Source organism: Haemaphysalis longicornis, unplaced genomic scaffold (genome assembly GCF_048455015.1).
Source record: "Haemaphysalis longicornis isolate Haplotype H1 unplaced genomic scaffold, Haemaphysalis longicornis Haplotype H1 scaffold_6, whole genome shotgun sequence".
Lineage (NCBI taxonomy): Eukaryota > Metazoa > Arthropoda > Arachnida > Ixodida > Ixodidae > Haemaphysalis > Haemaphysalis longicornis.
The window spans coordinates 61,935,142-61,949,133 of record NW_027526407.1 but is presented as its reverse complement, the minus strand read 5'-3'; the positions used below and the strand labels follow the sequence as shown (position 1 = coordinate 61,949,133).

General features: G+C 43.7%; 1 protein-coding gene across 5 annotated transcripts in view; it reads left to right on the top strand.

Moving 5' to 3' along the window:
* Nucleotides 1-10,419, top strand: part of LOC144142798 (TNF receptor-associated factor 2-like) — a 36,515-nt gene extending 26,096 nt beyond the window's left edge. For 2 of the 5 annotated variants that reach the window (XM_077674547.1, XM_077674542.1), the window contains 5 exons: nucleotides 640-732; nucleotides 6,000-6,071; nucleotides 6,171-6,215; nucleotides 8,242-8,319; nucleotides 10,066-10,419. In XM_077674547.1, the coding sequence (XP_077530673.1) occupies nucleotides 640-732; nucleotides 6,000-6,071; nucleotides 6,171-6,215; nucleotides 8,242-8,319; nucleotides 10,066-10,185 (408 nt within the window). In that variant the 3' untranslated portion in view covers nucleotides 10,186-10,419. The remainder of the gene's footprint in view (nucleotides 1-639; nucleotides 733-5,999; nucleotides 6,072-6,170; nucleotides 6,216-8,241; nucleotides 8,320-10,065) is intronic. The other 3 variants (XM_077674543.1, XM_077674545.1, XM_077674546.1) reach the window with 3 other exon arrangements.
* Nucleotides 10,420-13,992: the final 3,573 nt, after the last annotated feature.

Sequence of the window (13,992 nt, the reverse complement as noted above, 5' to 3'; positions counted from 1 at the left end):
ACGAATTCAGTGTCGTTTTTGACCATATTTAAAAATCATATACAGGTAAAGTCTTCTCAATTACATTGCGAAGGCTGCGTTTATGTGGTGGGATGCGTGCATAACCACGCCCCATTTTGCCATCTTTTGTCATGGTGGACGTAAAGGATGGCAAACATTCAAAAAATCATCAAGTAGCTGTCTGTTGTTGGTGGAAATACAATAAGGTTTGACTGTTTGGCTCTACATGGTCCTGGGTGCTGCAAGGGTATAAGCACTGCTCCAACATTGCGTATAGTAAATCAAAGCTCTTTTACTGGGCTTGTATTCGCCGAACAAAATAAAAGGCATCACCGGGCAAGCAGGAAACTACCCTCCTCTGCTCTGTTCTAAAAATCTCATCAGACAATTACAAAAATAACTTCGCACTTTTTGCTCGCCAGTAGCTTTCCCAAAGGAATAAACAAAGAAGCTGACACTTTTCCACAGATCCCAATAACATCTTCTAAATGTATGAGAAACCTGCACTGCCTCTTCTCCTTCCACATAAGCACATCACTCTAACAGAGCTCTTTTTATTACTTATTCTAGAAAACACCCAAGTTAAACCTTCTTTTGGTTTAACTTCAAGGAAAAGTTTTTAATGTGAATCATTTTCAGGCAGCGCGAAGTGACGTGGTCGTACACGAGGCGTCGAGCAAGCACACAGACATGTTGGTGGAACACGTATGTCTGCTGAAGGCTGAAAATGAGGTGAGGGTACCAAGAAGACGTCAGAAGTACGCATGAATGGTTGTAAATGATATTTAAGTAAAATTACTTGCAGTTAATTCATGCTGCGAATGTTGTTGAAACACGTTATCGTCATGTACGCTTTGCAGCAACAGATGTTCTTTAGGGCTATCTTGGCAAGGTTTCATTTATTATGGGACTCATGTGAAACAAAAAATCACAAGGAGAGCTTTGTCTAATACCCATCTGTGGCGATTCCTGATCTTCTGCGATTTACCAACTTGTGAGCTTGCTGCGCAGGCACAAATAAAATATACCGATAGTGGCCGTTTGGCTATACACTCGGTGAGTATAACTAGTATATATATATATATATATATATATATATATATATATATATATATATATATATATATATATATAGGGGAATGATTAGACTATTTTTTACCATTAGTTACGTTACATGTTTTTTTTATTATTATTAGTTACGTGAGAAAGAAAGAAAGAAAAACACGCGCCCAGAGTGGGGACCGAACCCACGCCTTTCGATTAGATCTCGAATGCCTTACCAATTCGGCTATCTGGGCGACTGTGTTCTCCCTCACATTCTTGGGTATTTATATTTACTACAACTGTATCTGACGCTTGAGGGTGGTAGCCAGCGCCACTCAGAGTCACCACGAAAAACATAACAATATTGAATACGACGTTTCGGCTGGGATCCAGCCTTTTTCAAGGCCTTGAAAAAGGCTGGATCCCAGAAGAAACGTCGTATTAAATGTTTTTTTTATCTTGAAGTGCAGAGGTGCGCTGCCTGACACAAAACGTTGAACAGGGTGAATAACACAAAAACAGACAAGGTGAGGCGCAAACTATCAACTGTTTATTATCTTGTGAAGGCAGCGCACCTCTGAACTTCAAGATGTTAAAACACCAACTAGCCCACTCCCAAGCCTTGCTGTATTAAATGTTGTTATGTTTTTCGTGGTGACTCTAATTTAATATACTATTCAGATGCCAAGCCATGTACTGCTATTTATATATATATATATGATTTGGAAATGATGGGCTCGTTAGGAGGGCATCAGTTCGGGCGGCCTTTAGCGAGGGCCTCGGTTCGTTCTGCCTTGATGCCAACGTAGCATAAGAGGGTTTCCCGCCAGTTACCCGCTCATGACAGGCTGTAGACGTTCGAGTCACGCCCCGGGGTTCGAAAAAAAACGTCCCCTTCTCCCAGTATAGTCTGAGTGGCGCTGGCTACCACCCTCAAGCGTCAGATACAGTTGTAGTAAATATAAATACCCCACAAAGTGAAGGAGAACACAGCCGCCCAGATAGCCCAATTGGTAAGGAATTCGAGATCTAATCGAAAGGCGAGGGTTCGGTCCCCACTCTGGGCACGTGTTTTTCTTTCTTTCTTTCTTTCTACGTAAATTAATAAAAAAATATACCTTCACTAACGGTCAAAAAACAGTCTAGGCATTTCTTCCTGAATATATATATATATATATATATATATATATATATATATATATATAGTGTAACCCCAATAATACGACTGTTAAGGGACCGCGAGAAAGCTTCGTATGACCGGGGTGTCGTACGAACGGGGTGTGGGTAAATGCCTGCCTAGTAGACGGTCTCACGCGGTATGAGGGCTGAGAACCTATTTAAACTACTATATTTAGCCCGTTCTCGCGTGATTGGCAAACCTTTTGCTGCAATCCCAATTTAAAAAAAAGAAACGCCTATGTTGTGCCCCCCTCCCGTCCATGCCGTACAGCTATCCCGCCAGCCAAGCGCCGCGCCCTAGGTCAGGTAAGGCCGACGTGGTCGAGCAAATTGAGAGTGGAAAAGGAGAGTGTGAAACTGCTAAGGCCAAGCGGAACGAACGATAGTAGAAGGCGGAGGTGAACAAAAAATGGCATTGGCGTACATGGTAGAATCACCCTTTGAATGTTCCTGTGCCTTCGCCATTGCGTCCTAGTGCTCGACACATAGCTGTTTTTGTTTCCCACAATACTGAGCAACGCAAAATAGATAATATAATTCAACCTTCGCGAGTAAGGCGTGCTGCAGCAAAAAGTATAGCGCTGTCTTGCTACAGTGACTTGCGGGGGCGGCAAGCGAGTGACCCAAAAGGCGGTGCGAATGGGTACGTGTCTCCAACCATCGCCTCCTGTATTTTGCTCCACCCTTGGGGCGGACGCGCGTCAATTGAAGCACTCTAGCAAGGAAAAGAGCGGAGTGACAACGCGGCTTTGAAAGACACTTATAAGCAGATAGCAGATATATAGGGAGAATTGGCATCGTGAAAGCGTCGTCAGCGGCTCAACGGGAGCTAAAAATTCACGGTGCACCTGTCTTCTGAACTTCGACTTCTGGCGGTTGGCGCGTTGGCGTAGTGCTGCCGCGTGGGGCCGTCGCAGATTACTTCCCACTGACGAGTTCCCGCCTGCTTGCTTGCGTCTATTCTGTAAGTGGTCTGGCCCGCCTGAAGACCTTCCCACATCAAGCGCTGCCACACGGGTGTTAAAAATAAAGAAGGTCAGGGCGAGGCGGCTAAGTGTCATAAAATATGGGAAAAGTGCGGGTCTATCCGCGCCAGGGTTCCTCGTATGAAGCCTACCATGTGCACCCGAGCGTCATATCATCGGGGTTTTTAATGCATTGTTTCTATGGGGAGTTTGGCGGTTCCGCGCTAATCCGTCGTAAGAACGGCGTCGTCGGACGTTCGGGAGACGTATCATCGGGGTTCCACTGTAAATATATATATATATTGTAATGCAGAAGATTGGCAACGTTCACCGGAAGAATCAAGACCGTCACCAATCCCCTGCGGGAGATGTGCGCCACTTTATCGTCGTCGGTAGCAGAAGCCGAATATGGAAGCCGCACCGCCATCGCCTGGAGCGACGGGGTTCTCTCTCGCTCTGCTTCCTCCAAGCGTCGGCTGTGCTCGGACTGTGCTCGGCCTGTGCCCTCCTTGTCTTTCGCCTACACAGCAACCCTTGCCAATAAACCCCATTTCAATATATATATATATATATATATATATATATATATATATATATATATATATATATATATCTTGTCACAGATTGTAGTCCTTTGTTGCTGCAAGATTCCGACTCAAGGAGGGGGCGGCACCCTGAATCCCAGGGCACATGGGAAAGCAACACACAAACGACCGCAAACACCATACAGAGCTTATTCTGCTAGAGGAAAGCAGAAAAGACTCCCAAAAACAAACGAATATGTCTGGGCTTTAAATACAGTAAAAGGCCCCGCTTGCATTTTTGACCTTGCTGCTGAAGATGGTCGATAGTCAATCCTTGCTACCGGAGGCGCGCATGTGCACTCACTGCTCGTGGCGACATGTGCTTTGTAGTTTTCCCCTCTTGGAGACGCCGGATGTTTTTCGGGCTTTCGCCACCCTAGAATTTTTCGCATTTCCTATCATTGTTACCACTCGCGTTTATGCAGTATGTTTATGCGCCCCCCCCCCCCCATTTTTGTTTGTTTATTAGTTTTGGGAGTCTTGTCTGCTTGCCTCTAGCAGAATAAGCTCTGTATGGTGTGTGTGGTCGTTTGTGTGTTTGTTTCCCATGTGGCTGGTGTGTCGAGGCACCGGCCCCCCCTGAGTCGTTATGATTTTTTCCCGCAGCTTTCATTCCTGAAGAAGACCTGTCTCAGGTCTTAACGTTGAAATAAATTCTCCGAAGAGCGTACTCATATATATATATATATATATATATATATATATATATATATATATATATATATACGCTTGATAAAGGACGGTCCCCGTCCGAAACGTCGATGTAAAGTTATGTTTTCGAAGTAAACTTGTTATGTTTTTTATTGCGCCCCTTTTTAATAGATATATATATATATATATATATATATATATATATATATATATATATATATATATATATATATATATATATATATACAGAAAGAAATGCGGGCAGTCTACAACGCCAAAGAAGGCATAGGGGAATGGTTGGACTTTTTTTTTGCCGTTAGTGAAATTATATATATATATATATATTTCATCTTAATTGAAGCGAGAAAGAAAGAAAGAAAGAAAAACACGCGCCCAGAGTGGGGACCGAACCCACGCCTTTCGATTAGATCTCGAATGCCTTACCAATTCGGCTATCTGGGCGACTGTGTTATGCTTCACTTTCTGGATATTTATATTTACTACAACTGTATCTGACGCTTGAGGGTGGTAGCCAGCGCCACTCAGACTACACGGGCAGAAGGGGACCTTCTTTTCAACCGCCGGGGCGTGACGCGAACGTCTACAGCCTGTCATAAGCGGGTAACTGGCGGGAAACCCCCTTATGCTACCTTGGCATCAAGGCTGCCACAACCGAGGCCCTCGCTAAGCTTTCGCAGGATAATATGGTTAGGAAATGAGGGGCTCGTTAGGAAATACAGAAAGAAATGCGGGCAGTCTACAACGCCAAAGAAGGCATAGGGGAATGGTTGGACTTTTTTTTTTGCCGTTAGTGAAATTATATATATATATATATATATATATATATATATATATATATATATATATATATTGCATATTAATTGAAGCGAGAAAGAAAGAAAGAAAGAAAGAAAGAAAGAAAAACACGCGCCCACAGTGGGGACCGAACCCACGCCTTTCGATTAGATCTCGAATGCCTTACCAATTCGGCTATCTGGGCGACTGTGTTCTGCTTCACTTGCTGGATATTTATATTTACTACAACTGTATCTGACGCTTGAGGGTAGTAGCCAGCGCCACTCAGACTACACGGGTAGAAGGGGACCTTCTTTTCAACCCCCGGGGCGTGACGCGAACGTCTACAGCCTGTCATAAGCGGGTAACTGGCGGGAAACCCTCCGATATATATATATATATATATATATATATATATATATATATATATATATATATATATATATATATATATATATATATATATATATATATATATGTATGTATGTTTAGACACGCTGATTGTGCACATGCCTGCACAAAATAAATTTGTGTAAAGCAGCAAGTATACGTGCCGAGGATACACCTTTTTTATAGAAGCTCTTCGACAGTTGTGCAAGTCAGCTGAACAAAAAGAATGAATGTTTACCAGCAAGTTCAAAGTTGTTAAGGCAACCGATCGCCCAACGCTTCAAAACAGACATTGTGTATGGTAACATGACCTTCCAAATTTATTTCTTTGTTTAATTCGGTATTCCGTAGAACGAACCCTTTATTTAAAACGTTTCCCCTTTGTTTTCAGACCCTAAAACAAACAATTGAAAACCAGGAAAAGAAATTCCAGACTATTATAGATTACGTTAAGGATTCTTTGGTAAGGACTGATTTGCTGACCTGTGGCTGTTTTACTTAAACAGCCAAATGGGAAGAAAAATGATCAAGTATCATAATTTGCACTGTATTTCTGTTACAGACTAAAATTGAAAACAGGACAAACGTCGCTTTTGAACGCCGTGAGGTAAGTACTTTTCAGATTTGTTCACAAACCGGAAAATGGAGTATACATTAAACCAAATAGCAACTTGAACTCCCTGACCCATTTCTTTCTCCAAACCTTTCGTACCTTTTGCAAGTAAATTTTATAAATCTTGTATCTATTTTTACGTCATAATGTAATTGCGAAGCAGCTAAATTTGGACGCTGCTAATCTTTCAAAGTGGTGCCTTAATTCAGATTCATTTAATTTACGGGGATTCGCAAACCACTCTAGTGCATTCTTGTTCTACTGATTTCCTTCATCCCGCCGTTTTCGCTAATTGTTTCTTCAGTGTAGAGCCACAGGGTCGCAAATCTTGTTTGATGCAATATTGTTTCGCTGACTAATAATTTTCTATAATAGGGTATCAGGAATTGATTTGTTTTATTAATTCATATATGGTCTTTGTGCGCTCTTTGGCTTTTTTATCTACTGTCCGTTATGTCGTGTTTCATTTGAGCCGAGTCGAATACATCGTCATTTTCAGCGGAAAACAGCACCATCAACAACAATACGTCACTGGGTACAAATGTTGTATGCATCTGTTTACATAAGTACCGAGGTACGACTATTATTCGTATCTAAAATCACATGTGCGCCTCAAAAGTCACTTGGCGGACAATTGGGAGACACCACATGTAGCACGGCTGCAGACTGAAGAAAGGCCGAGTTCCGATGCTATAACGGAATGGTGGTTGGGCAGCAGTGTCGCCAGGTATCTGCCAGCCTTGTTTATCTTAAGAGCAAAGTTTGGAGGCCATTGTTTTGAAGGCTCGTATTCTGATTTTTTTAGACTGGTATATTTTTCCGCCATTTAGTTTGTAGATCAACAGATCTGGGCTGATGTACAGCGTAATATTTATTTATTTATTTATTTATTCATAATACCCCGAAATGCCCTCGTGAGAGGGTATTACATAGGGGGGTTACATGAGCAAAGGTACAAACAATGAACGTCAAAAAAGGGATAAAAGTGCAAATTAAATACAGCCTAAGGTTGACGTATATGTCATAACAAGTAATTGGTAATGACAGCAAAAATAGAGCAAAGAATAGGCATGAAATCGTTCGAATACAGACAAGTACACAGTGAACAACCTATAAAAATGCAAGAAAAAATAATCAATACACTTAATATTAAAAAACAATTAAAGCATACACGCAAAAGCGGAAAAAAATATACACTCACTCATCACACCGCAAACAAGCTGAATCAAGGTAAAAAACAATACACATTTGCTCTGCACGTTCCGAAAAAAAAGGAAAAAACAAGTAAAAGAGCAAAAGTTAGATGTCAGTATTTTGAATTAGTTCTTGAAATTTCGTGGAGTCTTTTTTTGTGGCAATGTGCGATGGTAGATTATTCTAATGAATTTTGGTACGTGGAATGAATGACCAGGAAAAAGCAGATTACTTACAGTTTACGCGTTTAACTTTGTGGTAGTGATCGCCGCGTGGAAAAATAATGGCAGGTGGCTCGAAGAAATCGCCGGGAAGTGACACGTGGTGATAAAGTTTATAGAAAAGTGAGAGGCGTGAAAGTTTGCGACGATGAAGTAGTTCGGGTAGCTCTGCTCGGCGTTTTAGTGCTGTGGCGCTGGAATGACGTGAATAATCTGAAAATATGAAGCGAGCGGCACGATTCTGCAGTAATTCAATGTCGTTCATGATGTAAGCATGTTCGGCATCCCAAATGGCTGATGCATATTCTAATTTCGGACGTATTAGTGTAGTAAATGCAAGTTTCCATATGTTAGGAGGAGCCTGTTTATGGTTACAGTTGAGAAATTTTAATTCGCGACTGATGTTGTCGTGTTATGGACCATAAGTGCACTATAAAAAGTAAGTATGGCTTTAAATTGACGTTAGCGGTATCTTACGTCGACCAAAGTTCTCTCTTTTTTTAATCTACCCCCCTCTCCACTGGTGGCGCGCCGATGCCCGCCGGTTCGGTGGAGTCGCGCGTTTATTGGCTCAGTAAAATCACTGTGGTCATGCGGCTTTTCAGGGATTTGTGGAGCCTCATTTTGTCCGGTACGACCCATACGGAATAAACGCGTTCCGAACATCATTAGAAGGAGAGCAGGTGAGTCCGAAAATAAGACCCGCAAACAGTCACCTCGGCATTCCATGTATCATTACGCCATCCCCGTTACTTTTGTCGCAAACGTTCTATGGACCTCTCATTACACCAAGTGTCAGATACACAAACCGCGGCTGAGTATCAGAAGCGTTTGGAGAAATATCACTTTACAGACGTCTGCATTGATCAGAAGGGAAAGAACACACGAATGAGCGGACGGCAAGCTCCCCTGTGTACTTGTAATGACGCGTCTAAAATTTCGCTTGTCCGAATAAAGTTATCCAAACTACGCGTAGACAACGATCGCTTTATACTTGACTTGCAGCTGTATGGAGACCGATTATTAAAGTCGATAGTCTTTCTTGGGCTACTTAAAGGCAGAAATTGTGGTCTGTCGGTCTGTCTGTGACATGATTCAGCCAACTGGCCAAGTTAAACTAAAGCTGCGCAATAGTCTTATATACTCACAGCCAAATCTAACCACCTAAGTACAGTGTCAGTATTCATACTTGTCAACATTGTTGAGCAAGAACGAGAAATTAAGCAAATATAAAACAGAAAAACAATATATAGGTGCCATTGCAGTGCTCCTTTGTTAGAAATTTATAGATACTTGGTTTTTTGCTATAGCAAATGAAATACTACGTCAACTGCAGGAAACCGTCGCCTGCTGTTGACCTCGCTACTATAGCTCCTGCCAGCATATAAGAATCAAACAGCAACAGCAACTAAAGGTTCCACTAGACACATTTCAAGTTCCTCTTGGGACGCTCGTGGAGTTGGGCAACGTAGTCCTATAAACACTGCAGTAGGATGGCTCGACTCACGTGCGTCTCCGCAGTACGGTGGCACTGTAGTCGAGGCATGCGACTTGGAGCAGTGAACGGGGTAAATTTAAATTGACTTGAGCGAACCTCTAGCGTGTTATCTTGGGAAGAACGAGATGGGAGAGGAACAGCATGACACGTGAGCGTGAAAGAGAACGTAAGCATTTAGTTGGCGGGGGCGCCAGTCGACTATCGTCGTTTGTAGACATTTGCTACGAAAGGAGCCGATACGCGACCGTTTTTTCCCTGGCAGCTTGCTTGCACACGTAGTCTGTGCAAGTGGCTCTAATGTCACATGAGTAATGACGTATCCATCTCCCCTTAAATCACTACCGGCTACGCCAAACATCCCACATAGCTTATGGAAGGTCATGCAACGGTAGATTTCCTCAAGAAAAGCTGCTCATTCATATAATTCTTCCGCCACAACTTACGAAAGCTTTCAGAATACAGTTGGAGACCTCTATGAGCCCTTTGTACGATTTGGTTCACGTTTGATAAGCCTGTGCTTCCAAAAATTTGATCTGCTTGCTTCCAGTTTAAAAACAATAATTCTGGTAGGATGCCATCTTTGTTTGACAATGCTGTTTTTCTCTTGCCTTCTATTCGGTCGTCCTAATCAGTTCCTAATAAAATGTAGTGCCAAACGGGTGACGCCGATTACTTGAACCTTCTTTCATCGAAACGCCATGAAATTGGCGTACTTTTTTGTGTTTCGGGGTTTATTCTTTTTTGTGTTTCTGCTTCGTTTTTAGGCCGATTTTCTTTTGATCATCATCACTGAAGCCCGTTCGCAGCTACATTATAAAAACAAAAATGCGGAGGGAAAGCATCGTTTATTAAAAATGGGCGTCACACAATCTTATGCTTTTGATACAGACTCCTCAGTTCTACGACATATTGCATGTGCTCTGTTTTATAGGCGAGCGCTGGAACACGTCAGAGGGATATTGAAGAGAGACTGGCGGCCGTCGAAGAAAAGTTGAGAAGCTATCAATTGCCTTTCGAGCAACTCCTGCGAAGCATTTCCGATTTGAAGTAATGCCTTCAATTTCAACTGAACTACGAACAACCGTAAACTTCAGCACCAGGGGCCTTTTTTTTTTTGTAGCGTTCAAGCTTACCTAATAAACTTTATTCTTCAAGACAAGCTCAGTGTCCTTGTTTATTGTGAACAAGGTGGGGTTTTGCAAAACGCGGTACTTTTGTTAGAGGTGGCAGTGCCTGGTGACTTTGTGGCTACAGATAATTTGGAAAGCAAAAACTAGCGAAATAAAAGCACACCTTTATTTCAACGTTTCGGGCGGGGACTGTCCTACTTCAGGAATGCATCAGATTTTATATTTCAGATCAAATTCTCACCGTGATTGTACCAACTTTTGGGTATAATCACGTATAATAACTTTTGGGTATAAGTGCAGGAAAAATTAGAAAAAAAGTACAGATAGGAGGAAAGGGTGAGTAGTGATGCGCAGATGTGAGGGAAGAGAGGAAACGCAAGGTGTTCGACGAATTTCAGTGGCAACTGCGGCAAGATGAGCAGAGGTCAGGCACGGCCAGGCCTGTGTAGCCAGATTTGCTGACACCCTGTGGTAAACGCTTTTAAGTGCAGATCACTTTAGGAGCTCGCCTTGTCGTCGTAGCTCGCTCGCTGCACCCAATTACAACCACACGGCGTTTCCTGGTAGCGGCGGTTGTCGCGGCGTGACCCGTAGGCTTCGAAATTTAAGTGGTTTATACAGTCATAAGCGTTCGAAAATCGTGAACCGCTGACGCTTGTCATACATCTCCCCGTTGTTTAGCCGAAAGAAACCTGTACGAAGATTTAAGGCAAAATATACATGATTAACCGGCAGCTTCCCCATTCATTTAGTTGGAAACGCTCTTTGGGTTGGATATTACGATAGTAAGCGAGCAAAAGTGGCAGTCCAATGTCGAATCATGCGGGAGAAAAAGCAAGCGCAGTAAGAACATAACTTTTTCTGGCGCAGTTATAGGCAGGGGGCGCGCGAGCACTGCGAAGGCGGGAAATTAGAATGTCATTGGGTGGTAGCACTGACCGGATAACGGCACTACAGCGCATATAACGAATCACTGCTGTGCACTTCCGACAGCCTTCCCATTAAGTGGAAGGCGGTACTTTTTGTTTAATATTCTTCACACTCCTGCCTCCGCAAGAGAGGAGGCCCCTGTAAGGGCAGCACAGCCATGTCAACACCCATTACCTCTTGGAGCCACGACATACTCTCCTCAAGTCAAGCGTTCGCTCTCGCACTGGCGTGATCTTGCTTTGACTATTTCGTGCTTGACTTTATTCTTCCGATGAAGACGTGATGGAAGCGACGGTCTCTTCAGTGAGTAGTGTGACACAACAATTACGCCCATCGTCCCGCGTATAGGAACACCCGCATGTGATGGAAATGCATCATACGCGTTTACAACACGTTTCACGCGATTTAGAAAATCAACCCAAGGGAAACACCAATTTAACCCCCCGATGCGTCGCATCAGACCAGGGTTCCCTCACGGAAAGATGGGCGTAATTTTTTTTTTTAAGTTGCACTTTATAAGCGACCCCAAACCATCCACCGCCGGCGTCGGCGTCCGCAGTGCTCCTCTATATTTAAGAAAGAAACAGCATCCGGCGCCAGGTTTCGAGCCGAGGACTTTGCGGGCCGCAGCCCGACGCTCTACCGAATAAGCCACGGAGGCGACGCTGATATCGGTGTCAGAACGCGCCTTATATCTTTAACGCATTCAAACTACGTCGTCAGCGGCGTGCGTTGGCGACTCAGCGGCGTTATAGCGGCTTGATAACTGCGTGGTGTACACGTGATACTACAAACCCGATGGAAGAGATGGAAGAGAAGGCGGCGAGGCGGTGGGCTGCGGGGGCCGAGCGCAAGCGCCGCAAGCGGGCCGACAACCGTGCATTCGCACTTTCACATTCTCCCCCTCGGGGAAATGCGGGGGAATTTTTTTTAGAGAATTCGACCCAGGTTCTGAAGTTTGCCTTATTTCTCGTTACTAAAGGCGCATAATTCTTGGCCGGCAATGAAAACCAGACTAAATGCAGCGGACATGACAACGTAAGCCTGTCTTTCTGTTCAACAACAATACTGCTTGTAATACACACCCCCCTCTGTGATTTGCTGAGAAGGCGTGACGTAGTTTAAACAGTTGGCGGGAATGATTACGCCATGCATTGGAAACTTCAGCCTGCGTAAAAGGTACGTAATGCTACGTAACAGCTTGAAAATGGCGGTTGTTTTTGTCGCAAAATACAAGCAAAATACGGCAAAAAATTGCCCCGTCTTACGGAGCCGCGAAATGTGCGGCAATTTGCAGCAGGCGCGGTTTCGCACGCGCGCTGTTTAAAACAAGTTTCCTAACGAAACAAATTATAGTTTCTTTTGGTTCCAAGTCAGCGATCATGAAGCATACAAATAACGTGAAGTATTTTCCTTTTATGTTTGCAATAAAATAAAAATTATTTTTTTTGCGTAACTGCAACATAAAAATGCAGTACAAACCTCTCCATGACAAAGAGAACCCAATGCATGGCATTTGTCCATACTCGTCCTAGTAAGCTGTTGGGTAACATGATCGAACTCAAGAGAAAAATAACAAAGAAAAGTGACTCTTTGGTTCATTACAGCGCTGATTCAAGTAGAGCTTGACGAATGAGTGAATCGGCGAGATCGGTGTGCTCCGAGGTTACCAGGCGTAGCGCTTCGCTGCTCTTATGTGTCATGGAAATGATGGTCACGGCCGTCTTTTTCTGTGATCGCGCCATAAACATGTAACATAGCAGCAGACCATGGCGTGGCGGCGGTGCCGGCAGGGAAGGTGGTAACGCAACAAAGCTTGCATTGAAGCAGATAGCCCATCTATGTTACTAAAAGCGATTGAAAGGAATAAATAGATACGGTAAAAAAATTGTGTGATGTTCTTTAGCTCGACATCCGCCTTTCGCTCGCTTTCGGATCAACGTTACTCGATCGCCTTGTGGTGTTGACGCCAAATTTGACCGCCAGAATTGTGTTTTTCTTGTCAGCCTCAGCTACCGTCTTAATTTTTATAGTACACGTCAGGTGTGTTTATATCATTTTTGCACAAGATTTGATACCTTGGTTGCGATCTTTATGAGTGACTCGTCAAATTACACTGCATGTCGTTATAGCTATAGCTGCAGTACGTAACTGATTACTTACGTCGTGCTTACGCAAAAAAAAAAAACATGGCGAATTGCCTGCATGGAGAGCATGGCGAATTGCCGGCAATTCGTGCTGTCGTCATGGACCGCCGTTATACATCGCGCTCGCCTTAGTTTCACCACGCTTTACCCTCGCCGTTCGTCGCAGAAGCGTGCGCCAGAGGGGAGTGAGTAAAAAACTTGGGTTGAGCACAAAATGTGACCCCTTGCGCCAAGCGCTCAGTGCTACCAGCTTTGTAATTTGAAGCGAAAGAGAGGACAGGGTAATATATAAGGGTAGCATGCGCACGCGCAAACACCGTTATCTGGACAGCAGAATTGCAACGTCAGATGTCGCAGCGGTGAATTTTGCAACGCGATCGCGTGCGCGGGCTTCTTTTGCAGGCGGGTGTGCGTTCTAGCACTATGACTGTAAGCTCCGTTCTTCTCTTCTCGCTTTCTTTTCTTGCCGGTAAAAAACCGGAACAGCAGGGAATTATCATTCGCCTTAATCATTGAACTCTGGTATAGCGAGCGGCGGAGCCTGTAAAAAATACGAATCAAACAACAGTGTCGCATTATCGAGGTTGTGCACACGACACTAAGCCAAGCATTTATTCGGCGGCAGGTAGAGGAGACGGTATTTCCGTCGGT